Consider the following 20,355-nt stretch of genomic DNA (forward strand, 5'->3'; position numbering starts at 1 on the left):
CGCGAAGAACAGTAGCAGCTCCCGGAGGGATGAACATAAAGTTCTTCTTTTCTTTAGGATTGGATGGCATCCGAATTTCGGATTTTGGACTTTGCCCAAGAGTAAGTGAGAAGCCCATCTGCCCAGAGCAATGGTGGTTTGCAGGGATATTTACTCAGACAACAACTAGCAAGTTGACTTTGGTAAAAAAGAGTATGTCTTCTGTTATTTTCTGCTGCCAACATGAGAGCAGTCTCACCATCATCATTCTTCTTGTCTTTATCAGAAAGGTTCTTCTTAACTCTTTCAGTATCGCCGGCGAAGGAAGCGCACATGACTGGGGTCTAGGATGAGGCCCCGTGTTTGTGGAGAAGCAGAGCTATGCTTGTGTGCTTGTTCTTAAGATCATGCATGAACACCGTGTTTCCAGCCTTGTCCTTCATTCCATTATGAGCTGGTATAAGCAGCTCTACTAGCTTTGCGCCCCCCTAATAACAGCCCGCATAAGTGCTGTCATACCATCATCATCTGTTGGGTCCTCATAAGATATAAGCATCTCAGCAACTTCTAGATGTCCATTTTTAAGAGAATAGTACAGAGCATTGTGATTTTTCCTATCCTTCAGTTCCTTCTGGCTTGGTATCAGCAGTCTCACAGAGTTTATGTCACCTTTCATAGCCACTTTCATAAGTGAAGTAACACCATTGTCATCTAGCATTTTTGTTAGAAAGACCATCTGTATGAAAGGAGCATCAAAATTCTCATTGTTGCAAACTGTGTCCCAAATTTTCCTATAGAATTCAGCAGAATCAGCAAGGGTGAGGAACAAGCGTTCACTCGAAGCAAGTTGATTGATGACTTCGGCAACAAGTGTCTGTATGTCTCTGCGGATACCTTCTATTTGTTGTTTGTAAAGGTCCGATTCATCCTGGTTACCATTCTTGTCCTCACAGGACGTGTCCCGAATGAACCAGAAGCTGAAGTCGATGTAACGACGGAAGCTATTACGCAATTTGGAAGGGACTGAGTTCTCATATATTCCTTTGATATCATTGTTAAGTGCTTCCTTCATGTGATCTTCTCCCTTTCCATTACACCGATGGATATCGATGAACAGCCTAAGTTTGTGATATATATTTTGACGTCGTTGCGGGGCTGGAAGTAGACTGAGAAGATCGATTTGAGGAGATTGGCGCAGAATCCTTCTACACGACTAACATCTGTCTGCAAAATATGAACAATAAGAATGTCGGCAATGGCAGATGCGAAAGCGCCTATACAGCGTTCAATATTCTGATCATTTTCTGTGGCACGCTCTTTGCTCTCGGACCCCTTACAATAGAGTAGTAGTATGGTCGGATAGGATCCTGCACCTGGGATGAATCCCGCTGTAAGCCCCTTGGTCGTCTTTTGTCAGTCGTCATCTTCATCCAACGCCTTGAGGCATGTTCCAAAGAGGTCGTTGAAGAGGGTTGACCTGCTATATGACTGGTCAAGAATAACGACACGCGCATAATGAAGGGAGTCAGAGCTGGGATGCTCCGCGCAAGAGCCATATACTTCTTGCTGTATGCGCCCCCGTCTGTAACAAAAGGAGCCTCTATTCTTCAATGAATAGGGTCGATACCACTGTCTTCCTCAGTAAGGTGTTCTTCAGCAGCTTCAACACTTGTACCACTGAAAGGATATACAAGCGGGGGCTTAGACATGTTCATGGACGTAGAAGAAGTTAAAGAAACCGTAACATTTGTCGGAGTGGAGCGTTCTGCAAGATGTTCGGATTCCTTATGTTGATCCTCCGCTTTAATTGCAGGGCTATTGAGTGTTTGGAAAAAGCCAATGATCTTTCTGGTCGTGGGCTGCTCTGCCGGGTCCAGGATAATATCTTCTCGATGACAGTTCTTACAAATTCATCTGTGATGGCGCCCAAATCAGGCCTCCACTCATTGTCAAAGACTGCTTTCGCATCCTCTGGCTCCCAAAGTGTGAGAAGCTCGGCAAGCTCATACATGACGACTCCGGAGGCTCAGATATCCGAAGCGGTGCTCGTCTCGTATGAAGGTCTCGGGGGCTATGTATGCCGACGTTCCTGCAAAGGTGCCTCCACTATGCAGAGAGTCCTTGCAGAGCCCAAAGTCTGCGAGCACGATGCGCTAGCCGTCCCTATTCATCAGAGTTGGCGGGCCCGAGGTCCCCGTAGACGAGGCTGTAAGATAAGCTCCCGTCTTCGGCCACCTTGCGAGGGTTGTGGAGGTAGGCGAGGGCGTCAGCCATCTGCTCTAGGAGAGGGAACATCAGCCCCTTGGGACTGGGTTTACGAGCTGCCCTGTAGGCAGTGATAAATTTCTGGAGATCCCCGTGGTGGCGGTCCATGATGACAAAGATGGGTCGTTGCTCCTGATCACCTGGTGATACTTGATGACGCCGGGCTGGGAGAGTCTCGTAACAGTTTTCAGTTCGCACTCTGTGAGCTTCTTCTCACTACGCTTGATCATCCTCTCCTTCACAGAAAGGCCTGGACACCCATCGATGGCGCGAACGGCACCGAAGCCCCCTTTACCTAGCAGCTCGCCTTCGCGCTGATACAGCCCTTCGGGACTGAACATGGGGATGCTATCGAGGCCACTGCCAGCGCTCTCTGCAGCACGAGTGGGACTTTCACTGACCATGTCATGCGCAATTAGATTCACGCTTTCTATTACGCCAAACTAACAATTACTGTACTGGGTCCAATTTTCGCAGAATCTGTGGGTAGATAACAATCATGGATTCGGTGAGCCTCAGCCTTGCTACCTCCTGGTCGAACGCTTTTCCTCGCGCATCATTACCCAATCCCAATCAGCACAGAAGCCTCTGAAGTCGTGGGATTGCAACCAAAGCGCCCTTAGTGAGACAGATCTTACGAATTGACCCCTTCTGTCCATCAATCTGAGTGCACGGAGCCATCTTGTGCCAGTGTGAGCTCCTGTGCAGCAAAATAGGTACTGTGCTGCTGGAGCCTCGCCTCACGCGGTCCAGAAGTCTCACGAGTAAATTCTCGCTCAATTCCTGGCCAATCCGGAGACGAGGGCTGGTTGTAGACAACATACTAGAGGGTCCCCTCTATTAGTGTATCTAAAACCTGGCACCTTCCCCGGTCGCTCTGTGGGTGTGTGCTCAGACTATGTGTGGGCGTCGCTCAGCCTTGGATTCAGCTTACTCACCAGCACATGTAGTCTATGAGTAGTGCCTCGCTTCATGGTCTTTCTTCATGGTGGATGATAGATATGGGTTGCTACTATCTTTTTAACAATGCTTTCACTTGTCTCGACGACAGCAGCTATTAGGTCTCTGGCTCGCTATAAGGGGCATCGTTATTTGTTCTCGGTCGCTGCTTCCCCTGTGAGTAAGCAGATCTTCTCTCGCCACCTCTCCAGCTCCACTGGCTGGGCCCCTCGATGTCCGTCTGGCTGTGGTTCTGGGTCAGCGCTCTACAGTCGCGGTCACCTGGATCTCATGGCGGGCCGGCTGGTGGGTGAGGCAGGGTTGGTGGGGCGGTGAGGCCGGAGGGGCTCCTGGTGGGGACCGGGTGGGGCGGTGTTCGTATGTGCCCTGGATCCGGTGGACTGGGGTGATCATAGCTGTGGTGACTGGGGGCTATCCATCTGTGACTCACCCCTCTGTGGGCTCGTGGTCTGTGAGTGCCTCCACCCAGACAACGCCTCAGGAGCCGTGCACACCGGGACAGAGAGGATGACCAAGGGAGTCAGGCAGCCCTACCATGAGGGTGCACAGCAGCCAGCCTGAGCTGTAGGGTCTGCTCGAGCGATGTAGTGGCAGACGACTCCCTCTGACAGCAGCCCTGGTGACTGCACTGGTCTGCTCTCGAGACTGAGTGACAGTGCACACAGATGGACCTGAGTGCAGGAGGACCATCCACACACGGACAGACTGTGTGGACCCAGAGAGGACTGGAGTCTGCTCGGGACACGCTGACTGTGCCCCGTACGAGAGCCCCAGGCAACCACCCGAGCACCCGAGAGGCAGTGACAGACACGGGCACCAGAGATCCCCGGCCAGACACATTACTGTGCTCATCCACAGGGGCATCAGAGGGCCAGGTGAAGTCACCCTCACAACCAAGGGCCTGATAGGAAGCCAGAGGACTCAAACACTACAGCACAGCAGGCCCAAGGGAGGCACACTCCAGGCAGGTGAGCAGTGGCAGAGCCCTGACAGCTGCCAGCCCCCCATGACACCCAGGCAGGCACGACTCGCCGAAGACTCCGCTGGCCTCCATCGATGACCCAGGGGGCAGCAGCCAGAGGAGTGAGGAGGCCTTCGGATGACACAAGAGGCCCGGCTGTCCAGCAGGCGATGGAGCACAGGTGGTCTCTGAGTACCACCCAGGCACAGGACTGACCATCAGAGTGATGCCCGATCACAGAGACGACCACGAGCACCCTCCACTGCACTCTGAGGGGCTGTCAATCATCCCACTGCCTCTCATAGCAGACCTCCTTGGGGGCAGTGCAGTGGGTGACCCGGCTCGTGCAGGAGGGTGCACACCCCTCAGTATAGGGTGCCCCGGCTCTCCCCGAGGGGCCATCAGAGCCACGAGGATGGGTCAAGGTCCTGATAGATCACATCGGGAGCTCCCGAGGGCACAGCAGGTGATGTTGGGTGACCCTCAGCGTACTCCTCTCTGATGGTAGAGCATCCTGAGACCAAGGAGGACTCACCCCTGCCTATGAACAACACACAGCGCTCCACAACAAGGATCTACCAGGAGCAGCACAGCTGGCCACGGGGACAGTGCAGCCACCAGTGCCCCACCGTGCCAGTCTTCTGGGCCATCACACTAGAGGCATGACAGAACCCCATCCCATCCACAGGGTTGTCCATACCCCTGCTGGCCCGAGGTGAACTACCGTCGAGGCACTGGACAGGGCATGCCAGGAGGCTCAGCAGACCCGCACAGAGCATCAAGATGGGCTGCGATGGTCTGCCTCACCCCTCACGCACCAGCCAGACAGAGCAGCAGTACTACTTGAGACATGCAGGGGCCAAGGGAGGCACTCAGTCAAGGGACACGACACGATCGTCGGTGCCTCTGTCTCGGGAGTGCAACGAAGGCTGGAGATCAGACACAACCACCTTGGCAAACAGAGTGGGGATCACCCACCACCTCAATGGTCCACCGGACCCAGGGGCACATAGAGACACCGCCCCCGGTCCCCTCCGGCCTCACCGCCCCACCAACCCCGCCTCACCCACCAGCCGGCCCACTGTGAGACCTAGGTGACTGGACTGTGGGAGCGTTGCCCGGGACACAGCCGGACGGACACCGAGGGGCCCAGCCAGTGAGAGAGCCTGGTGGCAGCCCCCGACAGACGGGGCATCTAAAAAAGACAGCGACCCGAGCTTCACCCACCAGGACGGCAGACCAAGGAGAGGCGCCACGGGTAGAGCAGAGAGTCTGCGAAAAGGCCAGGGCCCTGGACGCGCACACTCAAATCGAGTACATGCCCGCGAAGTGGCAGAGGGGCGCACCAAGCTCTGGATGCGCTAATAGAGAGGAATCCCTAGCATGTTATCCACAACCAGCCCTCGTCTCCAGACGGCCAGGACATGGGTGAGGCTTACCCGTGGGACGTCTGGACGCACCAGCAGCCGGGGCCTAGTAGCATAATCTACATAATCCATATACAGCAACGCGTTTACTACCTAAGTACATCTACGCCTTGCCCCTGCAGATGAACCACCAGCAGAGGAAGCCGACGAGGCCGCCGACAACAACGATGACAGCGACGGAGATCCCCGCTATGGCGCCTGTGCTAAGGCCGCTCTTGTTCGTGTTCCCGCCGTTGTTATCGTTACCACCATCGTTAGTGACATCTGTCTTGACGTAGCAGGTGACAGGACCGCCATTGCCACCAGTTGGAGGGGCACAGCTTACGCAATTTGGGACACCAACAATATGGCTACCATCATTGGGATCATTGGTGTCGCACTTCACACATTTTGCTCCGGCAAGATAGTATCCCGGAAGGCACGTTTTGCATGCCTCCTTGTTTGCTACCTCACATGTTTTACAACCAGATGCACATGCTGGACAAGATCCAGTGCTAGCTTCTGGTTGTTGTCCATTAGCACAATTCGTACATTTTCCATTCTGAGCATTGCTACATAGGTTGCTGCCTGGGTATGCAGCCGACTGATAGCATCCGCCAGATTGCAAGAAGTATGTGGTTGTACACGCTTTGCATGTTCCATCATTGTTATCATTTGGCATGCATCCAGTTACTGCCCTTGTCGTTGTCGACACACAGACGCCGTCCACCGGGGCGAACCCTGCCTTGCACCTGCTGCAGTACTTCGAGCCCCCAACGACGGCCGTGCACTGGCCAGCCTCGCAGTTCTCTGCGTACCTTCCCGTGCACTCTGGGATGCATGTGCCGGTGGCTCCAGTATTGCTTTTGCTCAATACAAGCCCAGGATAACAAGCTGTACAGGAGGCTTCACTATCACCATCACATTCTGCACAAGAATTATGGCAATTAGTACATATCCCGCTGACATCACGAGTTCCTGCAGGACAGCCCTCCATACACATGTTCTTTAAGGGGCTTAGGCTTTTACCTCCAGTACACTCTTCACACATATTCTCTTCATTACACTTTATACAATCCTGTATATCACATAGTACACACTTCGTTCCGTCGGCGTTGGGTTGATTAGTACCTGCTATACAAGCAGAGCACGTGATGAGAATTGTACCTTCAGGATTATCCTTCAAAGCACACGTTTTGCAGTCTGCTATCCCTTCTGAGCATTTCTTACACATTTTTCCATTAGTAGGATCGTCAGCATCATCAGTGAAGTGGGAGTTATCATTACATCCACTTTTATCAACACATGTATTAGAGTCCTCGGTTTCGCCCTTTTTTAGATATGGCTTGTTAGCGGTTGCCTTGCACTTCGTGCATTTTCCTGCTCCTGCATCGCATTTAGCACAGTTATTGTCCTGGCATGCTGTGCATGCTGCCCCATTGCTGTCAACAAAGAACCCCTCAAGACATGACTCACATACGGCAACCTTGTCTTGGCGAGCAGCACCAGCACTGGCTGGCGGCTGACACGTAGCACAGTTCAGAATTCCTTTATACGTATTTCCACCATCCACAACTCCAGTTGCATCATTGCATGCAATACAAGAGTCCTTATTGTTAGCTGCACTTGGGTTTTTAAAATAGCCAACTACGCAACCCTCACAAACGCCAGGAGTTTTTGATGACACACGACCAGCAGCTGCGGCATCGGCGCAAATAAGGCGTCCAACGTCCCCGCCAATTGCATAGCATCCGTTCTTATGGAGGAAGTAAGCCCCGTCGCATTGCCCACATGTCTTTTCTGTTGTTATTTCAGCTCCAGCATCAGTCTTACATCCAGCAGTTGTGACAGTAGCATCCCCCTTTGGTGTGCATACTCCGTTGATAGGAACGTCTCCTTCAGCTTTGCATTCTGTACAGATCTCAGTATCACTTGTACTTATTTTTACACACTGCGTACATTTAGCAATTTGGGCATCCGATTGACAAGCTGCCGTAAGAGCGCTCAGCACGAAGTAGAAAGCTACCAATAACATTGAAGCCCTTCTTAGCTTATTATATGGACAAGAATAAGATATCCAAAGCTAAAGCACTCTACCTGATCATACTATATCAGATAATCTCAAGAGTCCATCTCCTATGATACCTTTGTTTGAGAGATGCAAATTAGTGGGTAGTAAATGTGTCTATTGTATAAGCCATCCCTAGGGACCCTTTGGGCCTGGGCAAGCGGCCTCCAAGGAAATTCATCCTCGTGCAGCACGCAGGGAGGCAGAAACTCAAAAATAATCTGCTGGACCGCCTCACACACCTGCTTCTCCCCTGCCCTTCAGACAATGAAAGGACGCCCTGAGTGTCCCCGCTGTGCCACAGATTTGCTGCTGGCTCCTCTCCTAACGCCCTTGTGTCCCCGAGGTGTTGGCCCCTGCGCCTTCCCTGCGCGGATCGGGTCCCTGCGAACCCCCATTCACCGGCACTCTCTTCTCAGTCCTTGCAGCATTCTCCTTCATCAGATTATGTTTGCGGCTTCTGACTGTTGTAGGAGAGCTGGACTCAAAGACGAGCTCCCGTGAGATTCTAGCAGAAGGTTACGGTGGTCGCTAAGGTCCATGGAAGATGTGAATCGGTGTAGATTAGCCCGTGAGACGCTTTGGTTTGTTGAGCGTGGACGGCGCTATTCTTCGCTTTTTGTAATGGATATTTTAAGATACCTCACCGCACGACAAAGACTCAATTGGAGCTCAGGAAACGCAGGCCAACACTTCTACATTTGGACAAGGAGGAAGCACTGCCCAAACCGCGTTGTCTCCTAAGCTAAGAAACCAGGACTCCCATTACCCCTTTTGGATCATCCTGGTGCTGTCCATTGTAGCAGTAGTAGAACCACGATTGCTTGCAGTGCCTGAATCTGTTGGTATGAACGACAAAGAGTTTCTTGTGGTGGGCTACTTCGGCAGAAAAAACTTAGGCCTGTCGTGTCGCTCCGCCAGCTATTAATCAGACCCGTAATCAGCGTCCCTGTGGTCTCAGGTAAGGTACTAGGGTAGTCGGATCTCTATCTGCTGTCAGGAAGTCGAGCAGCGTCTGATTGTCACCGTTAGTCCAACTTATGGTTGGCCCTAGGTAAACAGATCGATTGATACAAGCATCTTATCTCTGGACTCACGAACCATACCATACGAGGAATTGCACCACTACAGCCCAACATACTTCTCTGATGCGTAATGCGAAAAGCAGACCTCATTGCATAGCTGTAGGAGTCTGATAATACCCGACTGGGGCATTATATTTTATGTGGTCTCCAGGGTAGTTTCACTAAAGGCCGGAGCACCGCTATACATAGACTGGTATGAAAGGTGGGATCCAGCAGCATACACCTTGAGTTGGGAGTTCCATAAGCATGCGTCTCTGATACAACTCGCCAAGAATCTTGTAGGAAGCTGGCCTAGGTCAGTGACTGGAAGATCTTCAATGGGCAGACGACTATTTTGGTCTACCAGTCGCTTATCCCCCTTGTCGTGAAGGATATCTGCTAATGTCTAGTGCTGCGGACTGGGTAGCCCTTGTTCATCTGTAAGACTCGACTGGTGTACGTTGTAGACGACTGACGAGACTGATATCATCCTCCATCAGGTGGCTCTGGGTGAGTAGGCGAATTCTGTAGTTGATCAGTTATTTTAAGAAAGGCTGCACTTATGAAGCCATAACTACAACTTGCATTCGACAGACAAAGGTGCCCTTGGGCTGTGGTACTCCATACAGGTTCCTCGGGATGTGTGGTACCTCAGCGTAGTCTCCAAGAGGGTAGCCCTGCCTAGTTGAGCCTCGCAGACCCAAGCACAGTACAGTACCTTTTCAAGTTTATAGAGTCAAGCGCATCTCAGACAACGAGGACAGAAGGAGACCCAGAGGCGCTAGCTGGGCTGCTCCGATCCCTGCTGTCCGGGGAATCAGCAGGGCCGCAGGATGACAGGGCCCCATTTCGTGCCCCAGGAGGCCGTGCCTTGGTGGAGGTACGCGCCACGGTCACTGTTAGCTACCCGCTAACGAGGTACTGCTGTGCTTGAAGACCTCCCGGAATGACCTTTCTCGGTTTGCTGGCCATGAGCTGGGTCATCGCGCCAGCTGATTGGATGAGAAACAATAATAGTATTATCCAGACAATGAGCCGAGAAGGCTGATGCTGACTACGTATCTCTCACACTGAGCATACCCATTATGCAGCGTAAGGGATTTGACGTCCTAGGTGACTAGGTGAATCTAAAGTGCTCGTCAGTAACGATATGCATGCAGGCTCCAGACAGGGCTCTGAGAAAATGTTAAAGAGCACAAGACCTGCTGGACTATATAGGGCACACAATGAATGCCTACGCGGTAAACAGATTGACCCTTTTCCTTGGTAGACAGAACTCTGGTCTGCAGTAGTCACCTACATGATGCGTGCCTTTGCAGGACCGATGAAGGCACCCGCTGATCTGGAAAGGTCATCAGCAGTGGCCACACAAGATAGACAAGCAGAGGACGGGAGCGGACTCATCCTCATGGGGATGAGCAATCTAAACTACACAACGCGTGCGCCAATCTTTGGCCGAAACAGAGATGCACTGTAGGACATCACGCAATCCAAGAGACACTTTGGCGATTCATCTGTTGTGGGAGGACGCAAGTGAGACATTTGTGGACAGCAACCACGCCGACTGGTACCGGCCTGTACAGTATGCCTCTACAATAGATCTTCGCCTGTATACGAAGGGAAGGTGAATACCCTCGGCTCCAAACGAAGCAACTCTTGATAGATATTACGCTGCCGTAAATGCATAAAATCAAAAACTAGCATCTAGTTCGTCTGCAGACCCTACGACTTCTCTAGGTTTAGAAGTCAGAGAGACACTATAGGTGTCCCTGCTGTAATCTGGACCGGTAGCTAGTCTCTCTAGCACCGGTCTTACCCCACTGATCTGTTGATTACCCTTACATTCTCCATGCGAACCGGCTCTCCAGGAGCCGCCATGCACGGATAGTCTTCCAAGCACCTAGCAGACATTCTTCCTCCTTGAAGCGTGTCACCGAGGACTAGGCATCATGAGGTGAGCGCAGCCAGAGGCAAATCTCCTTGTATTCTTGCTTACTACTAATAGCAAGTATGCAAGCGAGTACACAGGCTCTTGACGAGTGCATTGTGATTTAGGCCAGTCATCACACTAGGGTTATGACACTTGATGCACAGATTTCTATTTTTAGCTTTGTATGCATATCTATGTTTCACCTTGAAAGACGGTGAAGTGCTCTGCGGGGCCTTTTTGGATATACAGCTGTCACTATAGCTGATGGGGGAGTAGGTGCGAAGACCTTATTCTTAAACAAAAGCATCTCTAGTATAACCGAGCGCTGTCTTCCATCAAAGTAGACACCTTAGATGGAATGACATCTACTCTATTTACCATGGCATTGTGCGGGCCTGTATACGCTACTAGAGAAGGATCCTGCAATATCTGCTTAATTTGTCAGGCGTATACGTCTCTTGTTGTAGCGAACGCAGTGGTAGAGACAATCATCGCCGGAAGGTAATAGGACGTGCTAGCTCAGTGTAACTTTGTACAGGTAGAAGCTACAGTACGCAACCAAGAGCATAACGCGCCAGCTGTTCATGCTACTCTCCTCCCTTGTATTGCTGTGCTTACGAGTACCTGTACTGCACTGTGTGTCAGACTGTGGCACAGAGTATCCCCAGGCTACTCATTCAGTGGATTAAAGCTAGAACGACTGATCCTATGGACAGATGGGCATCCCAAGAAGACGGCAGCCGTTATTGTTGTTCCGGATTTTTTAGTACTCAAGCACCAACCCTATGGGGGCACCCTACTTTCCAAGTCTCTGCGCCCATATCGAGGCGTGTTGTCTGGATGGCCTAGTCATGGCCACAAGGATGATGCAAAATGGTGGTCGTTCGCAGGCCCGGCCCCAATTCGCCCCTAGCCCTAAGTCACACTCAACTGGTGCAAGATGCTCTTCTTCACCGTAGGTATGCCTTTCGCTAGATCGACAAGCTGCTTGTAACAGGCCTGCCTTGCTGACCAGCTCTGCTGGCACTTGGTTCCCCTCTGATCACTTAAGGGCGTAGCCCCAGGCTGGGTCCACGAGACAGCGCATGCTGATGGCAGAAGACAACACAGCTCTTCTCAAATATCTCGACCTGTCAACTAGTGCGGTCCCAAAGCGCACTGTGGGTCTTGGTAGACACGCAAGTACGAATCCGGACACTTTGAGATGCTAAGATTACTCAGCAAGGACAACACAATTCACCCTGCTTCATCTGAGAGGTCAAAGCCCCAGCTATTCGGAAGCCCAGCATCAATATTCATCTGGCTTATATACTCGGGTGCGCCTTGTTGGAAACCACATTGAAGACTCCAATTCAGCGGTTACCTGGACTCACCATCCATTACAGTCGTGCCACCATCAGGGTTAAGTTTCCTACCTCACCTGTGGTCTGTTACAAAGGCATAATTCGCGACCGGATGCAAAGGGCTTGATCTTTTCGGTACACTATGGCTACCGGTGTACTTTACTGGCTCACTGACTCTGCCAGCATCTTCAGAGACAGAGACGCGCCACCATCACAGATCACACAGCCCTCTGCACATCCTGGAAGGGCTCTTGTGTTGTGCAACGTCAGATCCTGCCTGTCTGATACAGAACACATGGTACTGGACGGCTAGAGAGGGAACGATGGGCGCTTGCATCCCACACCGAACCAGTCTGACTGCACTTGGACCGTAGCTCTTTGATCTCGCTGCCATAGACAGCGAAGGACACATCCTTCTGGAGATGGGATCTCTCGAGGGTTGGCTCATGGTTCAGTCTGAGCCCAGAACTCTAGGTATGGAGTGCACCACGCAATGATGAGGACAGTAGTAGCAGGGACACTGTTTGGACCAGGTGGCCTTCTCACATTCCTCATTGCACGTGCCTGCATCCGATGCGGTCCACTCCTTCGATATGTAACAGTTGTGGCCCGGATGGCTAGAGTCTGGACCCACAAGCTATTGCGCCTGTTGTAGCGGCAAAGAAGACGAGTCACTTGCTTGTAGGCTTTGTCTACCTTCAGCCCTATCCAGATCTGCCGTTGTGCTAACACTACTGGTACCACGCGGCCTGTGTGATGGTCATGTCCCCTTCCTGCCATTCCTGATACCAAGTCCGATAGGAGCATCCAACAGAATATCCCTGGCGTTGTGCAGTCTTCATATGATGATCGCGTTAGACTCACTGCGCACCCACCGTTGCAGTGGTTGAACTGCTGGGCTCGGGAACTGCTGGATACTTTAATACTGATAGACGATGCCAGAACAAGCAAAGATAAAAGGCCTCAAAACCCCCTGCCCGTGAATGGACTCGTTATGTGCAACGTGCCTACCCCTATCGTGTCATGTAAGACAGTAGGATTTTGCTGGTACAGTGCATTGATACAGTGATGATGCAGAGAAGGCAGCTCTGACTTACATAGCGATAGAAAGCCTGGTGATATAGATAGCGACATTATGTGATGGCGGACCCTAGCCGATAGGCCATGGGGATACAGAGCCCTTGCAACAAAGCTGTTCTTCACATGAAATAGTAGAGTAGCATGATGCACCACAGGAGAGAGTCCCGCTTCCTCGTTCTGTCTGTTACATTATGGCCCAAGCATCGAACTTGCTGATAGCTCCTTATTCATTCCCCTATGAAGCCCTGGACACCCATTTAATCATACTACCTAGCCCTGCATAAAGATAAAACCCCACACTTAGCACTAATGATTGAATACCTCATTCTGCCATAACGTTTCCGGTGCACTGATTCCAATCTCGAGTAGCTAAGTGGATGGATGCATCCTTGTCAGGGGTAGTGTAGGCATGAAAGACTAGACCCCAACGACAGGTTTGCACTTTAGCTTCTCTTGTTTACTCCTTGGTGGCGTCTTATATCTCCACTCAGGCGTGTGTTCTGAGATCGCTATAAGGCATACAATGGGATCTTGCAGGACTAAAAGCACCGATGCCATCTACCTCCAGAATCTGGTAATATGGGTGTCCATGTCGCAGTTCTGGCAAACAACACTTTGTTCCTATACCATCCGCTCTGACCATGTGCTTCCCTTCTCCGAGCCATTCTCGACGACAATATTCATATTGACACGGAGAGCTGTTCTGTCATGCAAAGTGACTTGCTTCGAGCCGGTTGTATGGCAGTCCAGTTGTTCCTCATCCCCTCACAGTTTTCTCTGCAGCGGTCCCCTAATGATAGCGCTGTACGGCTCGAATCTCTGACAAGATGCCTTACTAATACGCCGCTCTTCTGTATGCGTTCGGCGCCCAGCTGGCCCACGCTGTCTCCGTGGCTTAGTTGGATGCCTCCATGCACAGGGATTCGTCAGGCAGAAGTGGATGCGCCGTATAATGGATCGTGTTGGTGCATATAATCGGAAGTGCACGCCTCTTGTTCGTATGCTGCTGAGGGCGCTGGCTGCAATGCGTGTCGAGAACAGAGTGCTTTGGATCGGATTACCCTGTGCCTTTTGTGCTCTAGGGGCTAGGATCTTATTCCCCCAATACTAGTGCCGGACTCCAGTTGGATTATAGGAAAGGGGCTCTGTCCAGCTCTGGCCCTCTTAGTACGGAGGTGCTAAGGATGCCTCTAGGATCCTCTCTGCTGCGGTTCTGTGTGCGCATACACCGGTCTGCAGTGGTAAAACGGCCTCTATCCTAGTTTTGGCCTCTCGCTATGTCGAGTACAGAGAACTTGGGACGCCCCTGAGTTTCGCTCCTGCAACAGAATGAGACAAGGGCACGGGGCTCTAGGCTTTGCCAGATACTTGTCTGGATGAAGAAGCGAGCGCTGATGTCAGAGGCTTTTGGTTGGCTGGTGTGTTTGTGGCATGCTCGGCGTAAACTGGTGTCGGCCTGTTCTTCTCGGAGCCTCGGTAAAGTCGGTCGGCTATGAAGGGAAGGAGCTTATGACAGTCTGTCCAGTGTAACCGACAACATCTTTGCTTAGGATAGATTTACCATCTAGTTCATCAGAGTGTGTCAATGAGTGTCATCCAATACCGTGAAAGTCGGCGTTACCGTGCACTCCATTTTCTGAGAGCATAGTTTTAGGTAGTATTGTTTGTCTCGGAGCTCCTGCATCCTCTCAGCACAGCTATCTAGATAGATCGTGTTGAGTCCTGCCACTCCCTCGACTCCGTCAAGTGCACAAACCTCCTTTCCCGCCTGCATTAGCGTGACCGAGAACCTTCTGCGAGGCAAGGGAAACACAAACCCGTGTCTATGGATAGTGAAGCTCAGAGGATCCCGCATAGTAATGGCGTCTGGAACGTCTCTGACCAGGTATCTGCTCGCCTTGACTTCAAAGTCATCCGAAGTGTTCGTGAACATGGGACTGTTGGAGCGCATGCGGACGAAGTAGTTAGGGCCAGAGGGGACAGAGGCCGGAAGAGTGTCGGCATAGAGCCCCGTGTTAGGGGCAGAGCGGGTGAACGTGTGGCGCAGGTAGCTTTTCGATCCGACCTTTTCGTACAAAAGGATCGTCATCTCAGTACCGGCTGTTAGGTTACTGGTCCATCGGATTGTAACTGCACCGCCGGGGACCCAGACACTCTGCGTAGACGGCTCCGTAATAAGCAGGGGCACGTCGCCAATAGGCTCAGGTTCGGGCTCAGGTTCGGGATCTGGGTTGGGCTGTGGTTCCGGGTCGGGCACGGGATCCTTCTTATCAGACGGGGCCGGGAGATTATCTGCAGGGTAGCTGTACGACGTGACATGCAGCGGTCCCACATCGGCGTACGCGAAGGGGGACGTCTCTGAGCGCAATCGGAGGTACGCAGCTGAGCAGTTGCCATAGGAAGACGGCAGGCGGACCTCGATGCTTCCCGAGGGAGGCAGGCCAGCAGCGATGACATCCAGCAGTCGCTCTCCGCAATACGCCTGGAGAAGCAGCTTTGCGCCCGTCCCCGTTGAGGTATACGAAATCTGCAGGCCCTCGGCCAACGCAGTCACCTGTGCGCCGGCGACCGGCTTAGATATCGTGATGACTGCTTCATCATTGTGCTTCTTCTCTATTGTGAGCACTGTGCTTGCGGATAGGACGGGAACGGTGTCGGACGTGGTTAGGGTCAGCGCATGCTTGCCAGCGCTCATGCTCGACGGGGCCATGCAGGATTGCGCCCCCTTACTGAGCTCCACCAGCACAGACGCGCCGTCCATCAACTTGCAGGGCACCTGGAGCGGTGCAGCGAACCGGAGTGCGACGCTCTCTCCCTCTTGTCCCTGATAGCTAGCCTTGTCGAATGCCAGCGTGAAGTAGGACGCCAACGAGAAGCGCGCAGACGTTGCGTCTCCAGTGCTGGTTGTCAGGTAGTATTGCCCTGCAGACGTGTCTCGAGGTATGGTGACGCGGGCGGTGCCACTAGAGGTCGTCAGCTTAACGAGCGACGTCACCGCTCCTGCTCCTGACTTCAGCTGGAGCTCTGCAGGGGTCGCTACCTTCTCGTACGGTATTGCAACCTCGTATCCGGCAATGTACGTTTTGGCCGTCTCTACAGTGATTGTGCCGTTTCGGGGCTCTGGCTTAGGAGTCGTGTCTATAGGCAGCGCTGAACCGGGCCACGTCTCGATCTTGAGCTCGTTGGACCCGCGCTTGATCTTGAAGTAGCCTTGGTCGCCCCAATTGGTGCCGTACGTGTTCGCACAGTCCCAGTAGGGCACGCCGTTCTCCTCGCCCCACCCGACTATCATCACGGCGTGGCCTCCCCCCAGCTTCGTATTGGGGCCGGAGCTGTAGATGCCCTTCTTGTCCTTGGAGGGGAAGTCGTTGGCCAGGTACATGGAGACCGCAATGGGCCCGTTCTGGTATATGTCGCGCATCATCGCGTCCACGCCGCTGAGCCTGTAGGGCGCCTTGTTCTTAATGGTGCGGTCCTTGGGGCGCTTATCCTTGCAGACGGTCTTGCACGTCTCCGTGGGGTAGGGATACGTCCGGTTCCAGTAGTCCTCGCAGGTGTCGTACACCATGCCCGTCGTCTCTCCGAACTTCAGCGACGCAAGGGGATTGCCGCCGCGGCACCCGTTGTTCTGGATGTTCAGATACTTGGTGTGGTCGCACGTGACGAGGTCCTCGAGGCTCACAAGCCTGCTGTCGTTGAGCTGGAGGCACCGCCGGGCAGTGACCATCTCCACCGCCGCCGCCGCGTAGCAGCAGCCGCACGAGCCCTGGTCTATGATCTGGATGCACCGGTGGCCCCGGTAGGTGAAGTTGGTAGGGAGCGCTGCGCGGGTCAGATCTGCGTTGTCGGGTCCATCGGGAAGCTCGTTGTACTCGTCCTCGGAAGGGAAGATCGTGCCGCCCTCGGGGTCCATCTGGTCGTCACCCTCCCGCAAGGGGGAAGGCTCTCTGCCAAGTGTGCCATATAGCAATAGTAAGAATGGTAGAAGTACCGTCATTTTATTTCCGTGGCCGTTCCCGGAGCAGTGGCGCAGGGAGACCTGCAGGGAATCCCGCAGGGAAAGCCGTGGAATAAAAAATTGAGGAGGCTATTTACATTGCATTTTACTCTTCTGCAGAGTACTTGGACATCCATCCTTCGTGGAAAACCTTCCATCTGGCGAGCAGATCGGTCATTACCTCTTCAGAAGGAAGAATAGTCATACGGAGATGGTAGGTTCCGGGCTTTTGGCCAAACATGCCACCGTCAAGCGTGAAGACTCCTACGCTATCTAGCAGATCCTGGCAGTACAATTGGTCTGGCTCTTTGCCCGCCAACCTCGCTGCTTCAATAGCGGCTGGCGGTGCATGGATTCTGGGGAAAACGTACATTGCCCCAGAAGGCTTACAGCAACTCAGCCCCCTCCAACTGTTCATCTCATGGGATACCATTCTCGCCTTGCGTTGAAGGCTAGTATAGAGAGCGTCGCATTCTCGCTTGAATTTCCAATAAGACGGCTCTCCGGGTCTCGGAGGGTTAACGATGACATCCATAGCCATCATTCCATCCGTATTAGTTGACCCCAGTGAAATTATGTCCATTATCTGCTCCATAAATTTTGGATTCAAGTTCTCCGCTTGCCAATAGCCGCCGCGCCGTCCACACTCACCAAAGATGGACTTTGAGGCCGAGTGGATGGAGATCAGCTCAAGGCCTTGACACTCACCCTCGGCGTTAAGCGCGTAGAGAAGCTTTCTGGCGGAGAGGAAAGGAAATTCCTCTGGCTCATAGATATTCGTTTGGTACACCTCGTCAGACATGACCATCATGTCGTTCTTGTATGCGAAACGGAGAGCGTTCTTTATATCGCTCTCTGTCAGCGTCGAGCCCGTTGGATTGTTCGGATTTATGAGGACAAGACAGCGGGGAGTCAGTCCTTCATCCTTGCATTGTTGGAGTGCAGCATCCAGAGCCTCCTGTGTAAGAGCCCACTCATTGGATTCGTCCAGGTCATAGCTGACCTCCTTTCCCCCATAGTAAACGATCGTGGAGGCGTAAAGGGGGAATCCGGGGCGTGGGCAGAGGATGGCGTCGGTTTCGTTGCGAATTATTGGGCGGAGAAGAGTCATAATTGCCTCAGTGGCTCCGTTAGCCATGCAGACAGTGGCTGGATTGCACGGAATCTCGTCGCGATCAGAAATATACGCGGCCACGTCATCAACAACGGCAGGAATCCCCGCTGTCGCCTGGTACGACCCAGAGCTTTTCCCGGAGCACGAATTGAGAATGTGTTTGACACGTAACTCGACGTCTGTGGGCAATACATACTTCCCTATAAGATCTGGGCAGGCAAATCCGGCTACCATTTGACGAAGGTATGTGACAGGCTTCTGCCCAACACCCTGCGGGTTGCCCAGATTACACTTAATGATGGAGCTAAAGGGCGCCTGTTTCTGGGCGATTTTCTGCTCGACGCTTGAGAGATCTAGGTTCACCATGGAGAACTTGACATCGAAGAGGCCTTTGTAGCAGGTTTCAGGAGTCAAAACGGGCTGGTAAGGCATTTCTCGAGATGACGATTCTTGATCAATTTGATTTTATTCTTTCATTTTATAACGGAAGAATAAGTCTGACCATGCTATTGCCGTGATGCCACATCGTCAACTTTTGCGAAAATCTCCAGGAGACGCTCTGTAAGCCCTTGGAGGCGAAAAATTCTTTAATTACAAAATGCCTCTAGAGATATCTGGTCGCTTTGCCCCTGTTCGGCCTCCTCCCTATTATACATTGGTGAATGAGGACACTCCTCCCCCAGCTCTCCCGGATGACCCTGGGATCATACGCCTGATTCCAGAGGATCTCAGATCCGTTGAGCTCCTTCGGGCAAATGATTCTACTTTGATATCGCTCCGTACTGATCCGGAACTGCTCAGAGACGAATTTCTGGATGTTGTGGATGCCTATCTTGCGGAAATGGTCTTAGCGTTTGATAGCTTATATATGCTGGGGGACATTAGCAACAAACGAAACACTCAGATTTCACAGCTCAAAGCGCGCCTCTTGGCTCGCAGGGACGACCTTTGTGCAATGATAGACAAGCTCAGGATACTCCAGGCGATAACGAACACCGAACAGGCACTGACCGGCATAATTGAGCAGAAGAGACAGACCATCCATTTACTGCGGGAGCAGAGGCGAAGGATACTAGAGGAAATGCCGGAAAGGTCCTTTGAAGATAAGGAGCTCCCATCACGATTTTGCCCAAATGAAGGGCAGTTCATTTCGAGTAAGCATCCTTCACCATCCCCCTGACTTCTGCTGCCGTTATCTTCGAAAATGGAGAGCAAAAGACCAGTACTGCAAACCCTTCAAACCGAACCATCACGAGACCGAGATGACTTCCCTCACTCACGAGTTGCAGCATATCCGTTTGAACACTTACGCTAAAGAGCCGAACGCTGGTCCAATCCTTGCTAAAATTTCTGCGAGTGTCTTCTGGAAGGTGTGATAGCGGGAGCAATATGCTGAGCTGGGTAGTCTCGGGGTCGTTTGAAGAATATGCATTGTGATATTGCAAGGCCACGTCATAGATACCTAGTAAGCTGGACCTGCTAAAGTATCCTCTGTTGTACTCGTCTATTATGTTCTTTGCTGACGTAACCACTGCAGCATAGAAGACGCTGGGGGTCTTAGTAAACATGCGGTCCATTTTTTGTTGTTACAGAGGATGGGGGCTCGTCGACGGCAAAAAGAGTCCGCAGCCTAGAAATTTGTGCGGCTGGGAGAAGACTTGAGAGCTGTGCTGTGTTTTCACTGTGAAGTGCGTCAATAAATCTTCGCAGAGTAGAGTATTCTCGATGAAGTAACTCTGCTCTCTTTCTCCCTATTCCAGGAATTGCACGAAAAGCCAGCAGCTGCACCGGATACTGAACCTTTTGCCTCAACGGTCTTGACGAGCGTATCATCTGATAAAGCTGAGTGCAAAACCTGTGTAGTAATTGTGGCAATTCCTGAATTGTTGTATATACTAGCACCACTTTGGCTGCTTCTATCTGGACCTGTGTCAAGGGGTCAGTATCCCTAGTGAGTAGAACAATAAATGCATCTCTCTGCTCTATGGGGTCACCTCTTCCTGCCACAAAGGCGTCTATTGGTGCTCCCTGTAGTGCACACCGCGGGATAATAGAAATGCAGCCCTCAGTTAAATTGCCGTAATCATGGTCAAGAAAGTATTGCTTTACTAATTCTAGAGGTATATCGGACAGAAAGGAGGAGTGCATAGAAATTCGTGCGTCAATAAGCATCGATAGACCGGCGCAC

At 52.1% G+C, this 20,355-nt stretch overlaps 6 protein-coding genes and 1 pseudogene across 6 annotated transcripts; 1 reads left to right on the plus strand and 6 right to left on the minus strand.

Annotated features, from left to right (window-relative positions):
• Nucleotides 1–451: 451 nt before the first annotated feature.
• Nucleotides 452–2,648, minus strand: GL50803_0010587 (Kinase, NEK; annotated as a pseudogene; the record flags this gene model as incomplete).
• A 3,047-nt stretch (nucleotides 2,649–5,695) lies between these two features.
• Nucleotides 5,696–7,606, minus strand: GL50803_00113304 (VSP; the record flags this gene model as incomplete). Its single annotated transcript, XM_001705792.1, has 1 exon — nucleotides 5,696–7,606. One exon carries the CDS (start codon nucleotides 7,604–7,606, stop codon nucleotides 5,696–5,698), a length of 1,911 nt encoding a protein of 636 aa, XP_001705844.1.
• Nucleotides 7,607–14,638: 7,032 nt separating this feature from the next.
• GL50803_00113303 (Cathepsin B-like cysteine proteinase) lies at nucleotides 14,639–17,053 on the minus strand (the record flags this gene model as incomplete). The annotated part of the gene is made up of 1 exon (XM_001705788.1): nucleotides 14,639–17,053. The coding sequence occupies one exon, from the start codon at nucleotides 17,051–17,053 to the stop codon at nucleotides 14,639–14,641; it is 2,415 nt and encodes an 804-aa protein (XP_001705840.1).
• A 106-nt stretch (nucleotides 17,054–17,159) lies between these two features.
• On the minus strand, nucleotides 17,160–18,599 carry GL50803_0016363 (putative Alanine aminotransferase; the record flags this gene model as incomplete). Its single annotated transcript, XM_001705787.1, has 1 exon — nucleotides 17,160–18,599. One exon carries the CDS (start codon nucleotides 18,597–18,599, stop codon nucleotides 17,160–17,162), a length of 1,440 nt encoding a protein of 479 aa, XP_001705839.1.
• A 166-nt stretch (nucleotides 18,600–18,765) lies between these two features.
• Nucleotides 18,766–19,347, plus strand: GL50803_003755 (uncharacterized protein; the record flags this gene model as incomplete). The annotated part of the gene is made up of 1 exon (XM_001705786.1): nucleotides 18,766–19,347. The coding sequence occupies one exon, from the start codon at nucleotides 18,766–18,768 to the stop codon at nucleotides 19,345–19,347; it is 582 nt and encodes a 193-aa protein (XP_001705838.1).
• GL50803_003756 (uncharacterized protein) lies at nucleotides 19,313–19,744 on the minus strand (the record flags this gene model as incomplete). The annotated part of the gene is made up of 1 exon (XM_001705785.1): nucleotides 19,313–19,744. The coding sequence occupies one exon, from the start codon at nucleotides 19,742–19,744 to the stop codon at nucleotides 19,313–19,315; it is 432 nt and encodes a 143-aa protein (XP_001705837.1).
• On the minus strand, nucleotides 19,725–20,339 carry GL50803_0026838 (uncharacterized protein; the record flags this gene model as incomplete). The annotated part of the gene is made up of 1 exon (XM_001705784.1): nucleotides 19,725–20,339. The coding sequence occupies one exon, from the start codon at nucleotides 20,337–20,339 to the stop codon at nucleotides 19,725–19,727; it is 615 nt and encodes a 204-aa protein (XP_001705836.1).
• Nucleotides 20,340–20,355: the final 16 nt, after the last annotated feature.

Source organism: Giardia intestinalis, chromosome 5, assembly GCF_000002435.2.
Source record: "Giardia intestinalis strain WB C6 chromosome 5, whole genome shotgun sequence".
Classification (NCBI taxonomy): domain Eukaryota; phylum Fornicata; order Diplomonadida; family Hexamitidae; genus Giardia; species Giardia duodenalis.